This window comes from Symphodus melops, assembly GCF_947650265.1.
Source record: "Symphodus melops genome assembly, chromosome: 7".
Classification (NCBI taxonomy): Eukaryota; Metazoa; Chordata; class Actinopteri; order Labriformes; family Labridae; genus Symphodus; species Symphodus melops.
In genome coordinates this window covers 4,652,245-4,673,426 of record NC_136697.1, presented here as the reverse complement: position 1 = coordinate 4,673,426, position 21,182 = coordinate 4,652,245, and the positions used below count along the sequence as shown (strand labels likewise).

The 21,182-nt window shown below is 42.0% G+C and overlaps 1 protein-coding gene across 1 annotated transcript; it reads right to left on the bottom strand.

Annotated features, from left to right (window-relative positions):
• Positions 1-4,044: 4,044 nt before the first annotated feature.
• On the bottom strand, positions 4,045-19,457 carry LOC306826155 (myosin-7-like). Its single transcript, XM_079347290.1, has 39 exons — positions 19,423-19,457; positions 19,201-19,261; positions 18,853-19,060; positions 17,547-17,690; positions 16,020-16,176; positions 15,907-15,934; positions 15,695-15,797; positions 15,374-15,466; positions 15,209-15,272; positions 15,010-15,108; positions 14,769-14,872; positions 13,826-13,964; positions 13,625-13,743; positions 13,328-13,477; positions 13,068-13,238; positions 12,672-12,981; positions 12,512-12,591; positions 12,222-12,427; positions 11,968-12,091; positions 11,729-11,865; positions 11,387-11,642; positions 11,065-11,307; positions 10,807-10,983; positions 10,570-10,715; positions 10,393-10,483; positions 9,934-10,323; positions 9,337-9,463; positions 9,138-9,256; positions 8,851-9,047; positions 7,672-7,855; positions 6,635-6,800; positions 6,401-6,525; positions 5,983-6,291; positions 5,704-5,907; positions 5,316-5,612; positions 5,118-5,222; positions 4,941-5,036; positions 4,717-4,851; positions 4,045-4,459 (listed from the first exon to the last, which is right to left on the bottom strand). The coding sequence occupies exons 3-39, from the start codon at positions 19,051-19,053 to the stop codon at positions 4,439-4,441; spliced, it is 5,817 nt and encodes a 1,938-aa protein (XP_079203416.1). The 5' UTR covers positions 19,054-19,060; positions 19,201-19,261; positions 19,423-19,457; the 3' UTR covers positions 4,045-4,438.
• Positions 19,458-21,182: the final 1,725 nt, after the last annotated feature.

The window sequence follows — 21,182 nt, the reverse complement described above, 5'->3', positions numbered from 1 at the left end:
AGGGTCAACAGCTGCTGACAAGTGCTCAGATTATTTCCATTCTGATAACTTCCCCGGTGCCGTTACTGACAGCCGGCGTCAGGGCGCCGAATGGACGTGAGAGATTCCAAAGCGCTGCTAAAGACCAGGCGAAGATAACTGTGACCTTACAGGTCAAAACACGATTCATGAAAGAAAACAGCATCAAGATGCTTCGCTTATGTCACAAGAAAAAGCTGTCATTTCACAGTATAAAAGTCCACATATAAGGGTGAATGTAAAGCCCCGTGCCTGTGGGCTTTGTCAAGACCACGCCCCCTTTATGTCATTAACAAAGGGAGCAGTCTGTAAGGGTGCTTAAACAGTTTGTTCTTGTTGACTTTAAGGTCATGATATCGTTGTAGTGTTCAGTACAGCAGAACAACTAAAGGTTTAAAGAATCTTTTTTACATGTTTGGTTCACATTTTAAAATTCATTGTACTTGATAATCAAGCTCTGAAAAATAAAATGTGCATAATGGAGAATGAGGAAATTGGGGGTGACTCCACTTTTTCCTTGTTCTTTTTTTATCTCTGGAGCGAAGCACTGAGCAGCGTGAAGGACCCTCTTGTAATCCACATGATTATTTTTATTCCTCTTGATTTTATTTTGTTGACTTTTGTTGAAAACTTTGCTAACAGGTGGGAGTGCTGGCAGATGGGACCCCTTTAGGGAGGTTTCCTAATGTCGTTGCAAAATTTGCACAATTAGGCGCACTGCTTTGCTTTAAAGTCTTTGAGCCCCCAGGGGCCCCCTATTGGCCTGGGGCCCCAAGCAGCCTGCCATGCCTGTTGACAAACAGCTCCTCTGGTCATAAGCCTTATAAATGTCACAGTCTTTATAATGAGCATTTCTACCCGCTAATATCAACACGTCTGAAGTGTTGTAATGTGAAATGATGCTTTATAAAGACATCACGCATCATTTCTAAAGGTTCATCGAGAACTGATTCACTCAGAGGTGCTGCTTGTCAACAGTCAAGGCAGGCAACTGCTTGGGGCCCCAGGCCAGCAGGGGGCCCTGAGGCCTGACCAACTTTAAACTATAGCAGCACATTTTGCAATGACTGTAGGAAACCTCTCTCAGGGGGCCCCATCTGACAGCATCCTGACGAACGCTGTTTGGAGGGGCCTCCAGTGAATTTTTGTCAAGGGCCCCAACAGACTAAAATCACTGGTAATACGAATAACATGTATAGAATGACTTTAAGTGAAGTGACATTACTGTCTGAGGTTAATAACAATGACAGGATCAGAGTGTGTGCAGTTTGTGGCGGCTGACATAAAACTCCTCTGACTCATTTTATTAACATTTTTTTAAAAAGGAAGACAGTCATTTGGATTCTTGCTGTAAAAGTATTTTTGTCTTAGCTTTTATTAACAGCCACCCTAAGGATTTACAAATGTGCTTAATGTGCATCAGAAGTGGTGAGTTTGTTTCATGTGTCATTTGTAGAGATGTACATGTTTGTCTACTTCACATTTAGTGTTTAGTGTTCATTACAGCTTTTGCATTAAATAAAACCTTAAATCTTCGTCTCTGAATGATTCCTAATCCCAGATAAGGCATCAGTGATGCTGTTTATGTTTCGCACAAACAGTGGAGGGTGTCCTGTTACATCTTTGGTCTCTCTTCTTATTCGTTGGAGCGTGGGGTCAGATGTCCTGTTAATCATGCTGATAATCCTCGACACATACCGTTCTTTATGTGGGGCACCTCTTTAGCCGGAGGTGTGAATGTGTATTTATTAGATAACAGATACCTGCTCGTCACCTCTGGGAGTAAAGGGCATGAAATGTAATAAGAGAAGAGCACGGACAAGTCTGGGACTTCCCTCTCGTCTACCTCCTCCTGTCATAAATCATTATAACAGTCGTCTCCAGCAGCAGCTAGAAGTTCAGGGTATAAAAGAAAACGTGTATGATCAGGAGGTTCTTTGTAGCATGATTAAATACTACTTCATGTCCAGGGGTGGAGAAAATAGCCCTCCTTTGAATTTGTAAATCACGTCATTTTATTTTCAAAGAATTTTTAAAGGAGCTTCAAATTCATGTTTCAGTATTGATTCTATCCAGTGTTGTCAAACTTGAAGTCGGTATTGAGACCACTTTTTGAAGGACTCGGTATCAAAAGCGTTTTTACTCAGTCCTGTCTCAGACTGGGCGGACTCTAGATTTAAATCAAGACCACATTATGACTGTGATTAGAAGGAGATGCCTCTTTCTAAAAGAACAAATAACTCATAACTGGATGATGATTTTTCATTGATATTTATGGTCTCGGTCTTGTCTGCCTTGATCTTGGTCTTGATTTGATTTCGATCCCTACAGTTCTTGGTCTTGTCTCGGTCTTGGAGCACCTTGGTCTCGATTATGTCTTGGTCTTGGTTAGTGTGGTCTTGAATACAACACTCGTTCTAACCCTTTAGAGGAAAAGACTCAAGCAGGGATTGGCAAACAGCTGCGAGTGATTATGAGTGGTATTCGCTTTGGCTCATTGTTGACCTTGAGTCCGACGCTCTCTGGCTTTCTTTAACTATTTTAAGAACTAGAGATTTGTTTTATCTCTGCCTGTTATAGCAATGGCCCCACCTCAGCTTTCTCAGTTACTAGGCAGTCTCCCAATAACTTCATTGGTTCCCCCCCCCCCCCCCCCCATTTTTGGGGGGTCTCCCAGAGGTAAACAGGTTTAAACCACCTTTCTGCATTAAGACTTCCAAAGCCTTCAGAAAAGTTACATTTAGAGTTTCTGTTTAGCTGTGCAGCTCTTTGCAGTACCTTCTGTGTTCACCATGAGCAGCTGCTAGCTACCGGTACGCTAGCTGAGCTCTACGGTAATTTGGATGGTTGTGAAGTCTAAGACCTCCATATCATGACCAAACTCACCTACAGACGAGCTACCCACCTCTGCTGTTGACTTTTTCTATGTCATTGAGGAGTCCACAAAGTTGATTTACTTCAAATAATACCATCATCATTTTTTTCCCCCCCAAAGGTGTTGCTCTGTACAGCAACATGATTTACACAGTCAATGGCTGCTTTAGAATAAATGTTAAATGTCACCTTACTGTTTAACTCATCAAGAGAGCTAAACAGTAAGGTCTTTTATACTGCTTTGTCTTTTTGAAAAGAGACTTGTTATAAATTGGTGATAAACAAATAAAGAATTATTCATAGAGAGCGAGATTAAACAGTTAGTTCCAACAGAGTATTCTGATTGGACGAAAGGCACAAGTACAACGTCACTGGGACTTTTCACTCTGATTAATCTAGTTGGAGCCCCTGACTCACAAAATAGACTCGATGTAATTTACTACATTTTTCTGGTTTTATATCCTCTTTAGTGTGTTTTCCAGGTGTCTTGTTCATGATCTATGATCAATGATCATTGCACAAATTCAAAGTCCACGGAAATGCGGCTTCTCCTACGTCCTCCTGTTAGCTGTAGCAGTAGTCCTTTTCCCCCCCCCCAAAGAAATTTGTGTGATGTCTTGCTAGTGACATCACTGATACAAGCCCATTGGCTTGTTGTAGCAAGACCAAGCTGGTGCTGCACGCCTATGTGACATCCGTGCTGAGTGACTGACCAATTACAACAGAGCAGAATGGCCAACCAATCAGAAAAGACTAGGACCACGTGGGGATCCTGATCGTCGAGGATTCAAAGCGATTGTGAACCTACTTTAGTAGACACATAAATTAGATGTACAAACCCCAAAAAGGGCAGAACATAGGACCTCTAAATGAAAACCTACAAAGAAGAGTACATCAAACTAAGTAGTGTGGTAACCACTGATGGAGATCTTACAGTCTGTTGTTTGGTTGTTGATTTCTTGAACACGTCGGTCACAGAACTGCTGTGTTAAAGTGAAATCAAACTCCAGTTTGGGCAGATGTGCTGAATATCATCAGCTCATGTTCAGCACATCACTCCCTGTTGTGTGACATCGCTCAACTGAAGTTGACAAAATTAAATGTCAGTCAAATATTTCATAAACCCAAAGATTAAAAAAAAGAAAAACACAATGCTGAATGAGGTTTTATTAAAGACTACAGGATGTGAATAGTGATAGTTTAGGGCAGTGGTTCTCAACTGGTCTCTTCTAAGGACCCACAAACAACCTTGTTTATTAAATTTGTGACCTACGTTTCATTTCAACCAATCAGATTTATTGAATGAAAAATAGTTTAGTTCAGACCTCCAATGGGTAAATCATAGAGAAGTAACAAAACCAACATGTTTTCAGAGCGCTTCATGGACTTTTTATAATTTTTTTGTTTTCTAGTCACACATTCGTGACCCAATAAAAAGCGCTCCGTGACCCACTTTTGGGTCCCAGCCCACCAGTTGAGAACCACTGGTTTAGGGGATCTACAGCACACAGGACACCAAAAGGGTTTCTCCAAAGGTTCCACAGGTTCACTCCTCCTCAAACCCTTTCTGTGGCAGCCAGGATAGTTGACAGGAAAAGAAAAGAGAGAGAGCTGTTTAGTCTTCAGATTAGTACTGCTTTAGAGCCTCAAAGCAATGTACTTGTTTACCAACTATTAAAGACCAAAGCACTGCTATGGACCTTACACAGTTCTGGACTAATACTTGAAAAAGCAGAGCAGCATACGTATTAAATGCAGCCAACAGAGGGCAGCATGTGTCAGGGTCAGATGCTGTGCACCTGTTACAGAGTGCATGCTTCAAACCTTGGGGCCGGCGTCACGGCTCTTGGCACGTAGCTTGTTGACCTGAGTCTCCGCGATGTCAGCTCTCTCTTCAGCTTCGTCCAGCTCGTGCTGCAGCTTGCGGAACTTGCTGAGGTGAACATTGGCTTGTTCCTCCTGTTTAGGTGAAATGGAAAAATGAAATGAGCCACACATTGACAGGGGAAGGAACATGAAGACCTTACTTGACACGTTGCTTAACTTACAGATTCCTCGGCAGATCTCTTGTAGGCTTTAACTTTCAGCTGCAGCTTATCTACCAGATCTTGAAGCCTGACAATATTCTTGTGGTCCTCCTCAGTCTGTGTAGATGAGACACACGTTGACAATGTAAGTTTCTATGAAAAGAACCATGAGCACACATGGATTTTTGTTCTTCAAACCTGGTAGGTAAGCTCCTTGATTCGGCGCTCATATTTGCGGACTCCCTTTATAGCTTCACTGCTTTTCTTCTGCTCCATTTCCACCTCATTTTCCAGCTCTCTCACCTGGTCAGGGACATGTTTTTCATTTTAATTTCTTAATTACTTATTTAACATCACTTTCGATGCTCTAAAAAAAAAGGGAAAATTCATACTCACCCTGGCCTCGAGCTTCTGCAGCTGCTTCTTCCCTCCCTTCAAGGCGATCTGCTCAGCTTCATCCAGACGGTGCTGCAGGTCTTTGATGGTTTGCTCCATGTTCTTCTTCATACGCTCCAGGTGGGCGCTGGTATCCTGTTCTTTCTTCAGCTCCTCTGCCATCATGGCAGCATCAGTAATGGCCTTCTTGGCCTTTTCCTCAGCGTTCCTGCACTCCTGCACCGCTTCCTCCACTTCAGTTTGAAGCTGGGAAGTGTCCGCCTCCAGCTTCTTCTTTTGGTTTATCAGGCTGGTGTTCTGGTTGTTCATAAAAAGGCAGGAGTTACATTATGAAAATATTAAACATGTAATGATATTCAAGTATGTCAGCACATATACTGTATCTCACCTGTGAGTGCAGTAGCTGCACTCTCTCACTAACATCCAGCAGCTCTTGTTCAGCAAGTTTGCGTCCTCTCTCAGATTGCTCCAGAGCAGACCTCAGTTCCTCCACTTCAGCCTGAAGCAGGTTGTTGCGCCTCTCAACGATAGCAATGTTCTCTTTAAGATCATCGTTTGTTCGCAGAGACTCATCCAGCTGGAGCTGAGCATCCTGGGTAAGTGCATGTTGAGTTGTTAAGCTAGTTACTTTAGCTCTGTAATTTCTCTTTGTGTATATAGTTCATACCTTCAGATGTGCATGAACAGCCTTCAGTTGTTTCTGGGCCTCAGCCGCCTGCCTGTTGGCCTGGCTAAGCTGGATCTCCATCTCATTGAGGTCTCCCTCCATCTTCTTCTTCAAACGGAGGGCCTCGTTCCTGCTGCGAGTCTCAGCATCAAGAGAGCTCTGCAGAGTGTCGATGGTCCTCTGCAGGTTCCTCTTGCACTGCTCCATCTCCTCATCTTTCTCGGCTAGCTTGCGTTCCATCTCTGCCTTTATCTGGTTGAACTCAAGCTGAGCTCTGAGGATCTTGCCCTCTTCATGCTCAAGAGAAGCCTAAGATAACAATCAAAGCCATTATTTTTGTCCGACTTGGTTTTGAACTGTTACTTTGCAACACATAATGTACATTTTTGAGAAACGGATGAGCTGAGTTTCAGTTTACCTCAGCTTCCTCAAGAGCCGACTGAATCTCACTCTTCTCTTGCTCGAGCTGCTTACGGACCTTCTCCAACTCATGGATGGTTTTTCCTCCCTCACCAAGTTGCTCAGTGAGGTCAGAGATCTCCTCTGTGGAAAATCAAACATTATGATAATCTCACAATTTAATTCTTAGAGTATTATATTGTCTTTCTGCACTGCATGGTTTTTCAACAGAAAACCTTGTGGTTGATCTTACCCTGTAAGTTTTTATTCTCCCTCTTCATGGTCTCCAGATGATCCAGAGACTCCTCGTAGGAGTTCTTCAGTTTGAAGAGCTCAGTGCTCAGATTCCTGGCCTCCTTCTGAGAGCTCTCCAGCTCGCACTGAGACTCCTCATACTTCTGCTTCCACTCAGACAGGACCTAAACATTGAGATGCAATCAAACGTTTAAATCATCACATTATTATGAGCTCCACAGTTTAGAAAAGTGAGAATCTGTAGAGACTGTTTCAGCTTGTTAACGCCCAGAATCTAAAACGAGTGCTTTGTGCATTAAGGTATAAGTTATCAATAGACTGGTACAGGAATGAGTCCTAAAATCGAGAACTGAGTTAGCATTTTAGCGCCATGGGTGTAGTTAGCTTGTATCACAACGTTAGCTGTTTACTTCTCTCGGCTGCATTAACTCTTCAAACTTCATATAAATTGTGTAAAGATTATCCAGCTGTACTAAACAGCTACACATTAGAAACATGTGTTTGCCACCGAGCTAGAGTCTATACGGGCTGTCAATTAAGCGCTACATAATACTAGCTTTGCATTTAAAAATAAGAAATACAAATTGCTAAGCATTAATTCTGTTCTAAATTGAGAATTTTTTACTTGATGTTTGAATGTAAAACTGCTTTTATCATGAAATAGAGTAAAGGTCACCAAGGTAACTAAACCACAGAAACAGGAAGTGGTGAGGGTTCACACACTGATGTCAAACAGCTCAAAGGAACGGTAGCAAAGGTCAATGAGATGCAGCAGGGTCCTTCTTTTACATCACTGAGACTACAAGGAGACACTGAGGACCACTATCTACGGAGAGCATGAAGGGACAAAATAAATAAAGGGAGACACTGAGAACAAAAGTCTATGATGCCTAAAAGAAAAACTACCATGTGATTAATCATGATTAACGTGTTAATGCTGGCTAGTCACTTTCATGAATGTGATCCAAACATTGCTAATTTATGAGAGACTTTTTTGATTCTAATGTTTTTTTGATTGTAAGAACATTCATTTACCTTGTCAAAGTTTCTTTGCTTCTTGTCCAGAGCAGCAGCGGCAGCATTCGACCTCTCCACATCCACCATGAGATCTTCAATCTCATTCTGCAGTCTGTGTTTGGTCTTCTCCAGAGAGGAACATTTAGCATTCACTGCTTCCACAGCCTCCTCGGCGTCCTGCAGACGTGCTGCCAGCTTCTTCCTGAAAGGGAATAACAAGACCTATTCACTGGGGTCAAATTCGACTTTGTTTTAAGAACAGGGTAATTAAAAAGTTTATGATGAGATGAGATGACTTCATAGACTTTCCACTATGGCTTACTGCAGAGCGATCTACATCCGGTTCATGAATAAATCAAATTTAACCTGATCTATGAACCTATGAGGGTTGTGCTTTACCGTCACCTATGGAAAAGATGTAGTGCAGTGGCTATTCATTGAAGGGCTGTTTGACAGTCACTTCACTTTGATTGATCATATATATTTGTACCAATAAAGGGGGCTGCATCACATAAAAAAGAGACTTGCACTTTGGAGACACGTCTGAGCCCTTGAAGGAGGGTGCTGACAGATACAGAGCATGGATGCAGGACAGTTAGTTCACCTACATCGAAGAAACCTTTCCCACCTGGTGCCTTCAGAGTCTATCCTCTTTTTGTCGCCTGGCCCATTGACACTACTTCCATAAAAATCAATGGTTACTGCAGATCAAATTCAAAACATTGGAGAGAGCTGCCCCCTTCTGCGTCATTATTCCATAGGTTGCAATGTCACGGACACTGTATCTTCAGTGTTTAGCCAGCTCTGCATGTGGTGGACACTGTAGCTTCAGTGTTTAGCCAGCTCTGCATGTGGTGGACACTGTAGCTTCAGTGTTTAGCCAGCTCTGCATGGCTCTGTAAAGCTTTCTGCGTTCTAACCTCTCTCCATGTTTCAAAAGCATCTCCAACATTGATCCTAGTTTGAGCAGCTTTCTGCTGCTGGAGCTTATTAGAAACATGCAGAGGCTTTTTAGCTCGGGTACAATCACTTCTATCTGAAGCACTTCCACTGCCCGCTTCCATCGCTGCAACACCTGTTGCTTTGCTGTTTTTAATTTTCTTGGAACTGGTTAACTATCACCAAATTGTGTTCGTACAAATCCATTTAAGTCCACATGTTTCAGATTGTTTCAGATCTTGTATGTCCTGGACTTACTTTGCTTCCTCCAGTTCCTCGGTCCTCTGGATGGCATCAGTTTCATACTTAGTTCTCCACTGAGCCACCTCAGAGTTGGCCTTGGACATGCCGCGCTGGAGTTCAGCCTTGGCCTCCTGCTCTTCTTCATACTGCTCTCTGAGCAGGTCACAGTCATGACGAGAAGACTGCACTGCATGCGCCAGGGCATTCTTGGCCTGAAATCATATTGATGGTGTATTTGTTTCTCATGGACGTACAACTTCTTTAAGACATAAAATATTCTACATTTTGCAGCAAATCCACACCTTGATTTCTTCCTCTAGTTGTCTCTTGAGATCTTCAAGTTGCTGATTGTTGGAATTCTTCCCCCTGGTCAGCTGAGAGATCAGAGACTCCTTCTCCTCCAGCTGTCTTGAATACTCATCTAGAAATGCAAATGTTTTAATTGCTTTATTCTGTTTAAATCAAATTTATTATTTGAAGGGGAAAGAGAAAAACGCTGACCATTCTCAGCTTGAAGCTTAGCTTTTTGGGTGCTGAAGTCATTAAGGGATCTCTGATATTCATCACACCTTCCCCTGTACTCATTCATCTGATCCTCCAAAGTTCTGCAGCTCTTCTCCAAGATAGTCTTCAAAAGCAACAAACCACAGTTTATAACATTTTAAATCACGCTTCTAATACTCTGGGGAAATGTAAAAGAAGAAGAAGATGTACTTTATTGATCCCTCTAGGGAGGGTTGTAGAACGTACTACACAAACAGGGATATAATTGACATGAAGTAATGGAGGGATGTCAGAGTATGGGGCTGCCCACAGCGAGCTGCTGGTGAAGGGGGCGAGTTCAATGTCTTGCAATCTCTACAGTGCCCAGGAAAATGGCATCGCTTAAACTACCAGAACAATTTCCGAATTGGGACATGAGACTTCAAATGAGCAAGTGCTCATAGCATGTCCTTCCATACATTTATTCACTTCTCTCATGTAGCATGGGCAGATTTTATTTCAGGTTTCTCTTACTTGTTCTTCTAGCCAAAGAAAAAAAAGTAATGTGTATGTCATAGTATGTAAAAGTAACATCACCTCTTTCTGCACACCTACCTTTGACTTGACAATATGTTCCATATTGGAGACCACATCATCCAGCTCCAGCCTGAGCTCACTCTTCTCCTTCTCCAGTTTCTGTTTGACTCTCTGCAGGTTGTCAATCTGCTCTCCCAGGTCAGCCACACTGTCGGCCTGTTTCTTCCTGAGAGTGGCAGCAGTTGCTTCGTGCTGCAGAGTGGCCTCTTCAAGGTCTCTGCGGAGCTTCAGGAACTCTGCCTCCCTCTTCTTGTTCATCTCGATCTGGGCAGATGTTGCTCCACCAGCCTCCTCCAGCCTCTCACTGATCTCCTCCAGCTCTCTGGCCAGGTCTGCTCTTTGCTTCTCCACCTTAGCTCGAGCGGCTCGCTCGGCCTCCAGCTCTTCCTCCAGCTCCTCAACGCGAGCCTATTATCCAAAAACACGTTAGAATGCAGTAATAGTCCTACCTCGTTTCTAAATGAAGCCCATTTTTACCTGCAGCTCCTTCAGCTTCTTTTGAAGTTGAATGATTATGGCCTGTTCATCTTCAATTCTCCCATTCAGCTGGCTGATCTCAAAGTCCTTCCTGCAACAATTTGTTAAATCAATGTTAGCTGTGAACACATTATGAAAGGACCATACTTAGAAAATAATGTCAATATGTCTATATACTTTTTCAGACGCTCCTCCAGTTGTTGCTTGTCATTCTCCAGATCCATGACAGTCTCCTGGCTCAACTTTAAGTCTCCCTCCAACTTCCTCTTGGCTCTCTCAAGGTCCATACGCACTTTCTTCTCTTGCTCCAGAGATCCTTCAAGCTTACAACAACAAAAGTAGAAACATTTTCAATTATTAGATTTTTAATCTTATATATATGATATAAACAGTACAATTTTCAGGACCTCTTACATCATCCACTTGCTGCTCCAGCTTGGTCTTGGCCTTGGTCAGAGAGTTGACTTTGTCTTCTTCACTCTGCAGGTCATCCAGTGTTTGCTGATGAGCTTCCTGTAACGCTTTCTTTTCTTTGGTCAGCTTAGCAATGATTTCATCCAAAGCTGCCATCTCCTCAGTCAGGTTTTTAACCTATGGACAATATTATCAAGGACTTCAGTTTGAATATTACTCAGAACTCACACAGTCATTTCATAGTATTAAGAGTCATACCTTGTTCTCAGTGGCGTGCTTCTCCTTCTCCACTTTGGCCAGAGTTAACTCTAAGTCATCAATGTCCTTCTTTAACTCTGAACACTCATCCTCCAGCTTCCTCTTCTTCGCTGTAAGTTCAGCATTCATCTCCTCCTCATCCTCCAGCCTCTCTGTCAGCTCTTTGGATTTTGCCTCAAGTTGAATTTTATTTTTGATCAGCCCCTCACATCTTTCTTCAGCATCACAAAGATTGTCTTGCTCCTGCACAAAAATAGTTTCATCTTATTAGCACATACTTTAATGACATGTGAAATGTATGGCATTAGAGTGCCAATCTAACCGATTGAACTTGGAGCTGCAGGTCATTCTTGTCTTGGAGAAGAGAGACCATTTTCTCCTCTAGTTCCTTCCTGCGGGCTTCAGATTTTGCATAAGCCTCTTTCAGCTTCAGGAATTCTTCCTTCATGTTGGCCATCTCTTTCTCAGTCTCAGCTGACCTCAACAGAGGTTTGATCTTGAAATAAAGCTTCATCCAGGGCCAATTCTTGACCCCCATGAACGAACGCACATTCCATTGGATCACCAACAGGGCATCTCTAAAAGGTTTTTAAACAAAACAGACAGGTTAACTTAAATGTACAAATGACAAACCTTGGCATCTTAAACTTGACACTGAAGATACCTGCGTTCCACTATTTTCTGAAACTCAATACGTGACAAAAGACCACGGGCTCTGGCTTGAATAGCAGTGATGATTTTAGAGAGACGCTCATCTCTCATCTCTTCAAGCAGACCCAGCAGCCCAGCCTTGAAGAACACCTAAAGAGAACAATGGATATTTAGCCTTTGTGCCATCTTCTCATCACCGTTTTTAAAAAACTTTTCCAAAAACCTAAAAAAAAAAAACATTTCAGATGGTACCTTTGTGTGTCCAAACTTGTATTGGTTGTGGTCAATATCCAGTGAGCCAAGGAGTTTCTCTGCTCCCTTTTTGCTGTCAATGAACTGACCCTCAGGGATGGCAGCAGGATTCAGGATGCGATATCTGCAAAGAAAAATATATAAGAATGTGTCTTTCTTTCTTTATAAGGTTGCCCATCAGCACCAGTATAGACCTCGGCTACAAAGAGGGCTCAATAAATGATGTTTCTAAACACCTATAAATAAGGTTCTACCTCTGTTTGAAATCGCCATAGAGGATCCTGTTTGGGAAGCCCTTCCTGCAGATCCTGATGCCCTCCAGCACACCGTTACAGCGCAGCTGGTGCATCACCAGAGGGTTCTCCATGGCCCCAGGAGTCTTGGTCTCATTGGGGATAAGGCAGCGCACAAAGTGAGGGTGAGTGGACCGCAGGTTGGTCATCAGCTTGTTCAGGTTCTCCTTTATATGGACACATGCATACATTTAAAGACAAGAAATATTCTACATTCTGAGATAAGATCAGTACAGAGTCATGTACGTTACCCTATGAAGAGCAGACACGGTCTGAAATGAGGATCCCTTCCTCTTCTTCTCTTTCTTGCCCTCAGTACCCTCGCTCATAGCTGTATAGAAAGAAATGGGTAACCTTAAAGATTAACAACAAATAAGATGGACAAAACCTAAAATGTATATGGAAGGGTACCTGATTCAGATCCAGCATAATTTGCAAAGAGGATAGAGAGTAGCTTTAGATTTGACTTCTGGTAGAGTCCAACAACTGTCTCATTGAGCGGATCTTTGTTCTTCACCAGCCAGTTGACGATGTTGTAATCAACAGTTCCAGCGTAATGCATCAGGGCAAAATGGGCCTCTGGTTTCCCTTTGACGACTCTGGGCTTCTGGAAGTTTGCAGATTTCCCCAGATGGTTGTCGTAGAGCTTAGCTTTAAAGGTGGTGTCTGAGGCTTTGGGGAACATGCACTCCTCTTCAAGGATGGACATGATACCCATGGGCTGAGGGGATCAAAATGTGATTGGTTTGAAAGACTGTCTTTGCAGTCCTTATATTTGTCCGAATATGTAATAGTCTACGATCTCACCTTTTCAATGAGGTCGATACAGGCCTGCAGGTCCATACCAAAATCAATGAAAGTCCATTCAATGCCCTCTTTCTTGTACTCTTCCTGCTCCAGCACAAACATGTGGTGGTTGAAAAACTGTTGCAGTTTTTCATTGGTGAAGTTGATGCACAGCTGCTCGAAGGTGTTGAACTGAAGAAAGACAATTCAAAGACTGTTAATCTGTGAAATGTTACAAGAAACGTGTATCTGTATTATCGCTTAGTAATTACATTTCTTACATCAAAGATCTCAAAACCAGCGATGTCCAGCACACCAATGAAGTACTGGCGTGGTTGTCTGGTCTCCAGTGACTGGTTGATTCGTATGACCATCCAGAGAAACATCTTCTCATAGACAGCCTTAGATAAAGCCCCAACAGCATAGGTCACCTGTGGTAACAGTTGATATTTGTTGTGCCATGAAACCTTGAAGCCCATGTTGAAGTTATCACATTAAAACAGAGTGTTCCTGCCGTTGGTGACAGAATCCTCAAGTGTTCAGCAAAGATCCAGTTGAACATTTTTCCTGTGTCTCACCTGAGCGACATTTTGTCCCTTGGTGACCCACTCGTTTCCTACTTTGACCCTTGGGTGACAGAGGCCTTTAATCAGGTCAGCAGAGTTCAGGCCCATCAGGTACGCGACTTTGTCAGCATCTAAAGAAGGAAAACGATTGCTGTAACACTTGTGCCAGTGTCTCTCTTGTTGGTCCAACCTGACAAAGAGAAAGTCTCTGACCTTCGGTGCCGTCAGCCTCTGCCTGCTCCTCTCGCTGCTTCTGCTTAAACTTCATGTTACCATGGTGCATGATAGCACCCGTCAGCTTGTACACAGAGTTTTTTTCCTCTTGAGTGAAGCCCAACACATCATAGGCACTCTGTGGAGGAGCACATGGTCAACTACATGCACATACACAGATTCAAAAGCTAACAGAGGCCAAGACAAAACATTGGTCATTGTTAAACTGCTTGTCATTTTTGACATTCCAAAAATGATTCAAACCATTTTAGTAAAGTGAGACCACCACTCAACTTATAGCTTAAAGTAAGGCAAATCACTACTTGTATGCAAATGTCCACTTACACAATGTAAGAAATCAAATGTGCTGGTTAGAATAAAGACAATAGTTTGCAGCTTTAATGGAGTAGTTTTGGGGTTTCTAAATGCAGATTCAGGACCTCGGTGTCCTTCCAGCTCAGCTGCATTTAATTTATTAAAAACATTAAATACTGTAACATTGTTCACCTTTCACACAAGTCATCCTGCATGGTGCACTATTGGCCATTCAAATCCATGCAATTGTTCATTCCAGATATCACTAGTGGTAATATCCAAAATGATAAATGGACTTGAGCTTAATAGTTTTTCTCTACTACTCAAAGTGCATTTACAGCCCAGGTCACACCAACACATCAGTATTAACTATCCCATTTATACACATTCATACACTGCCATCTTGGGGTTAAGTGTCTTACCCAAGCACACATTGACATGTGACTGCAGGAGCTGGGGATCGAAAACATTATGTAACGTTTCGGAATTCATTTAATAACTCAGAAGTAGCTGATGAGCTGGAGTGGTCTTCTTAAGTCTCTACAGTCTCACCAGATGCTCAAAACTTGCATCACCAAACACAGTAACCTCAAATTTAGACTGTTATAAGGATGAATAAGAGCCTGACATCTGTTGCCATTAGTTCCTCTGCATCATCAATGGAGGCCACTTGGGTTTCCCCCTGAGAGATGAAGGCGTAGTCGTACGGATTATTAGTGACCAACAGCATCTCTGGAAGACAGAGAGAGACGAGCTCAGTCATAAGGACACACAGCAGCAATGAAAAGCCAAAGAAAGTCATGTTTCATTTTTGTATGTTTATTTATTTGTTTTTGTATAATAAAAAAACTCCACAGTCATGTACTCACCTAGGATTTCAGGCTTCTTGTTGGACAAAATCTGGTAGAAGATGTGGTAGTCTCTCTCAGCTCTAAGCTGGAAGGTGACACGTGACTTCTCTAGAAGGTCTGAAGTGTAGTACAATACAATTATCATGGGTCAAAACTCGTATAATCCTGTAATACAACCTAAAATAAACAGTGCAAGAGTCAATGGAATTCGTCTTACATGTTTCAATATCAGCTGAGGCTAACTTCCCCCTCGTGTCAAAATGGATGCGAATGAATTTACCCTGAAAGAATCATGTTAATGTTGTGAAGATACCTCGAAGCTTCACTTGTAGAAAACAAATACTGTAAAATCCCAAAGATGGAGTCAATGTTCAACACTCACAAATCTGGAGGAGTTGTCATTCCTGATGGTCTTGGCGTTCCCAAAGGCCTCCAGAGCAGGATTAGCCTGGATGATTTGATCCTCCAGGGTTCCCTGTCGAGGATGAAGATACACAAAGACAAAGGCATTTTTGAAGGTTTAAAATATTTCTGTAATTTCAAATTACGTCCGGAGTAGTCCCTGAAAGTGCATAATCCAACTTTAGACGAAGCCGAACATCTTTGTACTGTTTGAACATGTATTATCTGTATTTCTTGACCAGTTCGAGAGTCATTTGAACCTCTTTAGTATCTCAAAAATCTTGACAAAGCAATTATTCACCTTGTCTTTGGCATTGGGGTCTTTCTTTGCTCCAGCTGCAATACTTGCAAAATACTGGATGACTCTCTTTGTGTTGACAGTCTTTCCCGCACCAGATTCTCCGCTGCAATTACAAAGTCCATGATCAGAATTTACATTGGCATTAGGTAGAAAATGTTCTCTTTATTTTTAGAGCATACAGTGTCGTGGTTCAAGTGGAAGATATTACATACGTGATCAGAATCGACTGGTTCTCACGGTCTTAAAAAGTTAAAGAGAACACAGTTTTGCTATTTTGAAGATTAAATGTCAGGTAAGAAAAGTTGTATTTCATATCTGTTTCTACCTGACAGCATGTACTGATAGGCATTGTCAGAGATGGAGAAGATATGAGGAGGAGCTTCACTCCTCTTCTTTCCTCTGTAGGCGATGACCACCTCTTGGTTGTAGACTGGCAGCCACTTGTAGGGGTTGACAGTCACACAGAAGAGCCCCGAGTAGGTCTGAGATTCACAGAATAAATATTACTGTTTTAACACCATGAACCATTTCACTTTCATAAAAGAAACAACTAAATTTCACACTGTTAAGCTTATTCACAACAAAGCTTTTCTTCTTTCTTTTTATTTTTTGATGACTTAGTCTGTTTATTTTCACATCTTAAAGATAAAATTGGAACTACACTGCTTACTGTATCACATGTAGACAGTTTCCAGCCAGTCAAAGAACTCACGTTTATATTTAGAATATTTAGTGACACAGCAAAACGTGGTTGGTGTTTAGCGCCTTGGCTCCGACCTTATCACTTATAGCTGTTTGAATTACATGAAGAAAAGTGAGGAGTGATGAGGTGAAACCTTTAACCCTTCAGTCAGAGCCTACAGGTGGAAGCTGGAGTGCAGTCACGAGTGCAGGTCAAAGCTACCATTGAAAGAGCACAGAGAGATTTTGCGTCTTAAATAGACTGCTAATAGAGTGGCAAAGGAACAAGTAAAACCAGGAAGTGAGTTAGCGTTTTAGCACCATGGGTTCCTGACTCTAAAAGTCAATGTGGATTCTAAATGGGTTTGTGTTTAGACGCCTGAAATAAGATCTGTGCTTAATACAAGTTTAAGAGATGTTGACATTTTGTTAGACGAGATAAACTATGTTAGCTAAGAGAAAGTTTTTCCGTGAACTTAAAGTGGCGGTTGCTAATAATGGCTAATTGAGACTACAGTGGTTGTCATGGAGACATTACACGTCATCATGCCGGGAACTCTCTCACTAATCCTCCTTACAGCCTCTAGTCATGTTTTTCAGAGCTCTTGTAAATATTAGGTTATTAAACAACTTATTAAGCTAACGTTTAGCTAGCTTGTTGAAACCGCTGAGTAGATCGATGAAGCATAACGGTCGTGGCGTCAAAATCAACCGATCGTGGTGTAGTTAGCTTGTAGCATAACGTTAGCTTTTTACTTCTCTGGGCTGCATTAACTGTTCAAACTTCATATAAATGATGTTCATCTGTAAAGATTATCCAGCTGAAATAAACAGCTACACATCAGAAACGTGTGTTTGACACAGATTATTTTCTGCAATCATCCAAAATCCAATGAAAACATCTCATAGGAGAATTCTCATTTGAAGCCATGGAGAAGATACTTCCAGGTTGGCCTACAAAAATACGTCATCACTTTTCCGGTCTATTGAAGGGAAGTTTTTGTGAGGTGATTGTGGACAACATCGCATGTCAAGTGTGAAATCAGTGCAGCTCCAGACGACTACCTGAGCTAGCTCACAGGAATCGGCTCTTTTTTGCTCTTTGTTCGTTTTTTTTTAACATGTTTTGATCCATTTCTTTACAATCGTTTGGGATCCAAGGTGCACTCACGTAGATCATCCAGGCTGCGTAACGCTCTTTGAGGTTAAACAGCACTGCAGGTTCATGGAGGAAGGTCAACATGGCCATGTCCTCAATCTTGTCAAACTTTGGGGGATTCTGTTGCAGAATCTGTGAGTCCTTTACAGTCACAGTCTGAGGGGAAAAGAATGCATGTATTTTTTTAAATGTTTGTTATAGACACATTCATTTCACTTCAAAAATGTTTTAATGAAATCAGAAGATTCAGAGATTGATAATGGCAGCATTGCTTTGTTTCGTCACTCAATAGCAGCGCACTGACACTTTAAATGCTGTAGTCACTCTCTCATTGGCACTTTACACTCGCTCAAGGAGAGAGGCTCTAAATTCACCACAGATTAACACTCAGATTAACACTGGCAGACAAGACTCCCTCACATGCAGACTGATGTGATTCTGCTGCTCTATCTGCTTCATAGTAACTGAAGTAACACTGTCCATCAAACTGAATAAAGAGAATTACTTATTTTGACAGATTGGTTTCAAATGTACAAAATAAAGAGAAGCTGAAACTGACACTCACTCATGTCTTCACATGAAAAGCAGGCCGAGATATGACTTCTGCATTGCTCGTAATATCTTGAAGGCCTTTTTAGCATCAAATATAACTTTGAATCAAATCAGGCCACAGCCTGCTTTGCAGTTCTGGTTATTCTAAAATGACAACAACAATTTATTTAAATGCACCATATTCTTTTTTTCAGTGTTTTTCCAGGTGTCTTGTGCATGTTTAGGCACCTCTATGTGCAACAATTCAAATTCTCCTACCTCCTGTTAGCAGTAGTCTGCTTCTTATCTGTGTTTTTATCACACAGAGAAGCACCGGACAGTATTCTTTGCCAACCAATCAGACCAGACTTGGCACACTAAGGGACCCTTTTTTTTGTTCTTTGTGGGTGAGTCTGAGCGTTTGAAATACAGGCAGATGAGAGAGTCTAAATGGAGCGGCAGTTCATGAAAACAGACACTTTTTTCAAACGTTGCTGATGTATTTGACCATCCGTCCACCTCTGTTCCTCTCTAAAATGCTGATGTGTTTGTTTTTATGTAAAGCACTTTGTAGACAGTTGTTTTTAAAGGTGCTATATAAATACAGTTATTTTTATCATTAGTGATTGTGAATGTACTTTAGTAGACACATAAATTAGATCCCAACTGAAAGCTCATTAAACACAAAACTGAACCTAATTTACACTTTTTTGTGCACTTTAAGCTTAAAGTTGTGAGAAAGGAAACAGCATGAGATGTTGATAAGGTAAACATAATGGCCACTGACCTTCCCATTCTGCGTCTCCACAGTGACCTTGTCTCCATCTCGGCTGGTGATGGATGCCTTCACAAACTCTTCCACTGCATCCGGGACGAAGCATTCCTTCTTTATGTCGAATATACGCGTGGATGCCTCCATGCGCTCCTTATCCGACTTCCTCAGGTACGGGGCGGCCGGCCCAAACACAGACATCTCTGCGTCCCCCATGGCTGCACTAAATGAATTCAGGATTGATAAACACGTCACACCAGCTTGATACAGTGTCTGTTCTTTACAACTAAACTTTTCAAAAATCGATGAAACTGTTTTGTTTTTAATTCTTTAACATTAGATTTCTTTGAAAGGAGAAAGTACCTGTGGGTTCAGGTCAGATGGCAGGTGAGCTCAGGCTTCAGAGTATTCGTCAGTGATGTACCTGAAGGGGGCAGAGAGAGACCGATGATTTATCTCAAACAAACACCTTCAATTCACCTTGTTAAGCTTTCATCCCAGTCTGAGCTCTGTGTTAATTATTAAAAACTGTTCTTCCCCATCAACTCTATTTTGTACAATGAAGATACATTAAAATGTAAATACCTTTACAGCAGCACAATACAAACAGCAGTGCAGACTTACGGAGGCCAGGTGAAGTGAAAGCAGCTGCTAGACCTGCAGGGAGGGCAGGGATCAAATATATAACCCCTGATAACCCCTCCTTACAAGGCCAAGGGCATCATCATGACCTGCACACACACACACACACACACACACACACACACACACACACGAACTGTGCTTATCGCCATCACTTGTGACAGGGCTCACTATAGCTCTCATGATGTTTGGCTGCCTCTCTGCTCCCAACCCAATAATGTGATTATTCGGGAGCAGTGCCAGCATAACTTTTCTATGAATCACCACAGCGCAGCCTCTCTATCTCAAATTCTCCCACACTTTTTTCTTGTACTGAATTCTTTCCCCGAGTGAGGACCGGTTGTTGACAGAAACCAGGATCTATTTATTGCCTGTCAGGAGAAGCAAGATGAGTGTAACATGAAAGGTATGAATATCTTGATTGTCAAAAATAAAATGGTGTTATTGAATACAGTAAAGGTCATTTTTGGAGTGAAACAGTGAATTAGCTTTAGCACACTGATAGCCACAGTATTCATTTGAAGCGGTTTTCACAGTTTTAAGGTGAAGAGTTGTCCATAAAACCTTTGCATGAAGCTTGTACTGATGGGCATTATGAATATTAAAGTGAATCAAAGAGCTGCTCAGCTTCAACCTCTATAAACAACATCATCACAAGCTGTTTTTGTTGTTCTTGCTCTATCCTCCTTCTTCCTGCACCTTCCTCTATCTCACTTTCCAACCCTGACACAGCTGCAGCAGATGTTCACCGTGAGTCTGGCTCTGCTCCTTTAACTGTGCTAAATGTTGTTTAGTGCTCATGGTGGATTTGTGTCTTAGTAGATAATGTAACAAAGAGAACGTGTGACGATGACTTGAGCAGGGCCTAAAAGCGAGGCTCATGACGAGGATGATGGGTGAAAGGGTTTGTTTGAACATGAACGTTTCGCCTGTCGCTCCCTCAGGTTGGCTTAGCATAATCACACAGGCGTACAAATACATGTGGTCACATGACCAGTCATCACATTTTAGATAATTTGGGTTCGTAGCCTCAAACCACAACTTTAGCCCTGCATCAAACAACATGACATGAGTCATATAATCCAACGATGCCTTTAAAAATACTATGTAATAGTCACTTTAAGCAGCAGAGGGACAGCTGCAGTATTCAGTTTATTTTTATATTCATCTTTTTTTATTCAGTAAGCCGTAGTGCAGAGGACGTTATATCGTGTTTAATTTACCTGAGCTGGTGTTTTTTATCCGCATGTTCTGTTTTTGGAAATGCCCTTGTTGGTGTGTTACGTAGATTTTATGAATTAAGTCACATTCTGGGCTATGACTCAGAAAAATGTTGGGATGATTGGTTATTTAACATACCACCTGTGTTAGCCAATGGGTTTATGACAGACTTTAAAGGATTCACAGGAATCCTGGTGAGAAGGGCGCTGACCTGTGCTGTTGGAGCGAGGCTGGGCGGAGAGGGAGGCGCCGAGGTTTCCTGGCAATCACTGGCGAAACACTTCGGAAAAACTGGTGATACTGGCATTCATTAGAGAGCTGAGATACCGCTGAAGTATCTGGCACAAACTTGCAACCAGAGCACTCTTTCGAGGGAGTATATCAGCAGCTAGGGACTGCACCTCCTGTGACACCTCGCAGCCTCTGCAGCAAAACAAGAAGCACAGAAAACAACCAATACTATACCCAAAGTCAAAATAAAA

Excerpts from the sequence above, each read along its gene's own strand:
- LOC306826155 (XM_079347290.1), bottom strand. The coding sequence starts at position 19,053 with ATGGGGGACGCAGAGATGTCTGTGTTTGGGCCGGCCGCCCCGTACCTG. Across the intron at positions 15,935-16,019 it reads CTATCAGTACATGCTGTCAG|ACCGTGAGAACCAGTCGATT; the intron begins GTAGAAACAGAT and ends TAACTTTTTAAG. Across the intron at positions 5,037-5,117 it reads TCAAGGAGCTTACCTACCAG|ACTGAGGAGGACCACAAGAA; the intron begins GTTTGAAGAACA and ends TCATCTACACAG.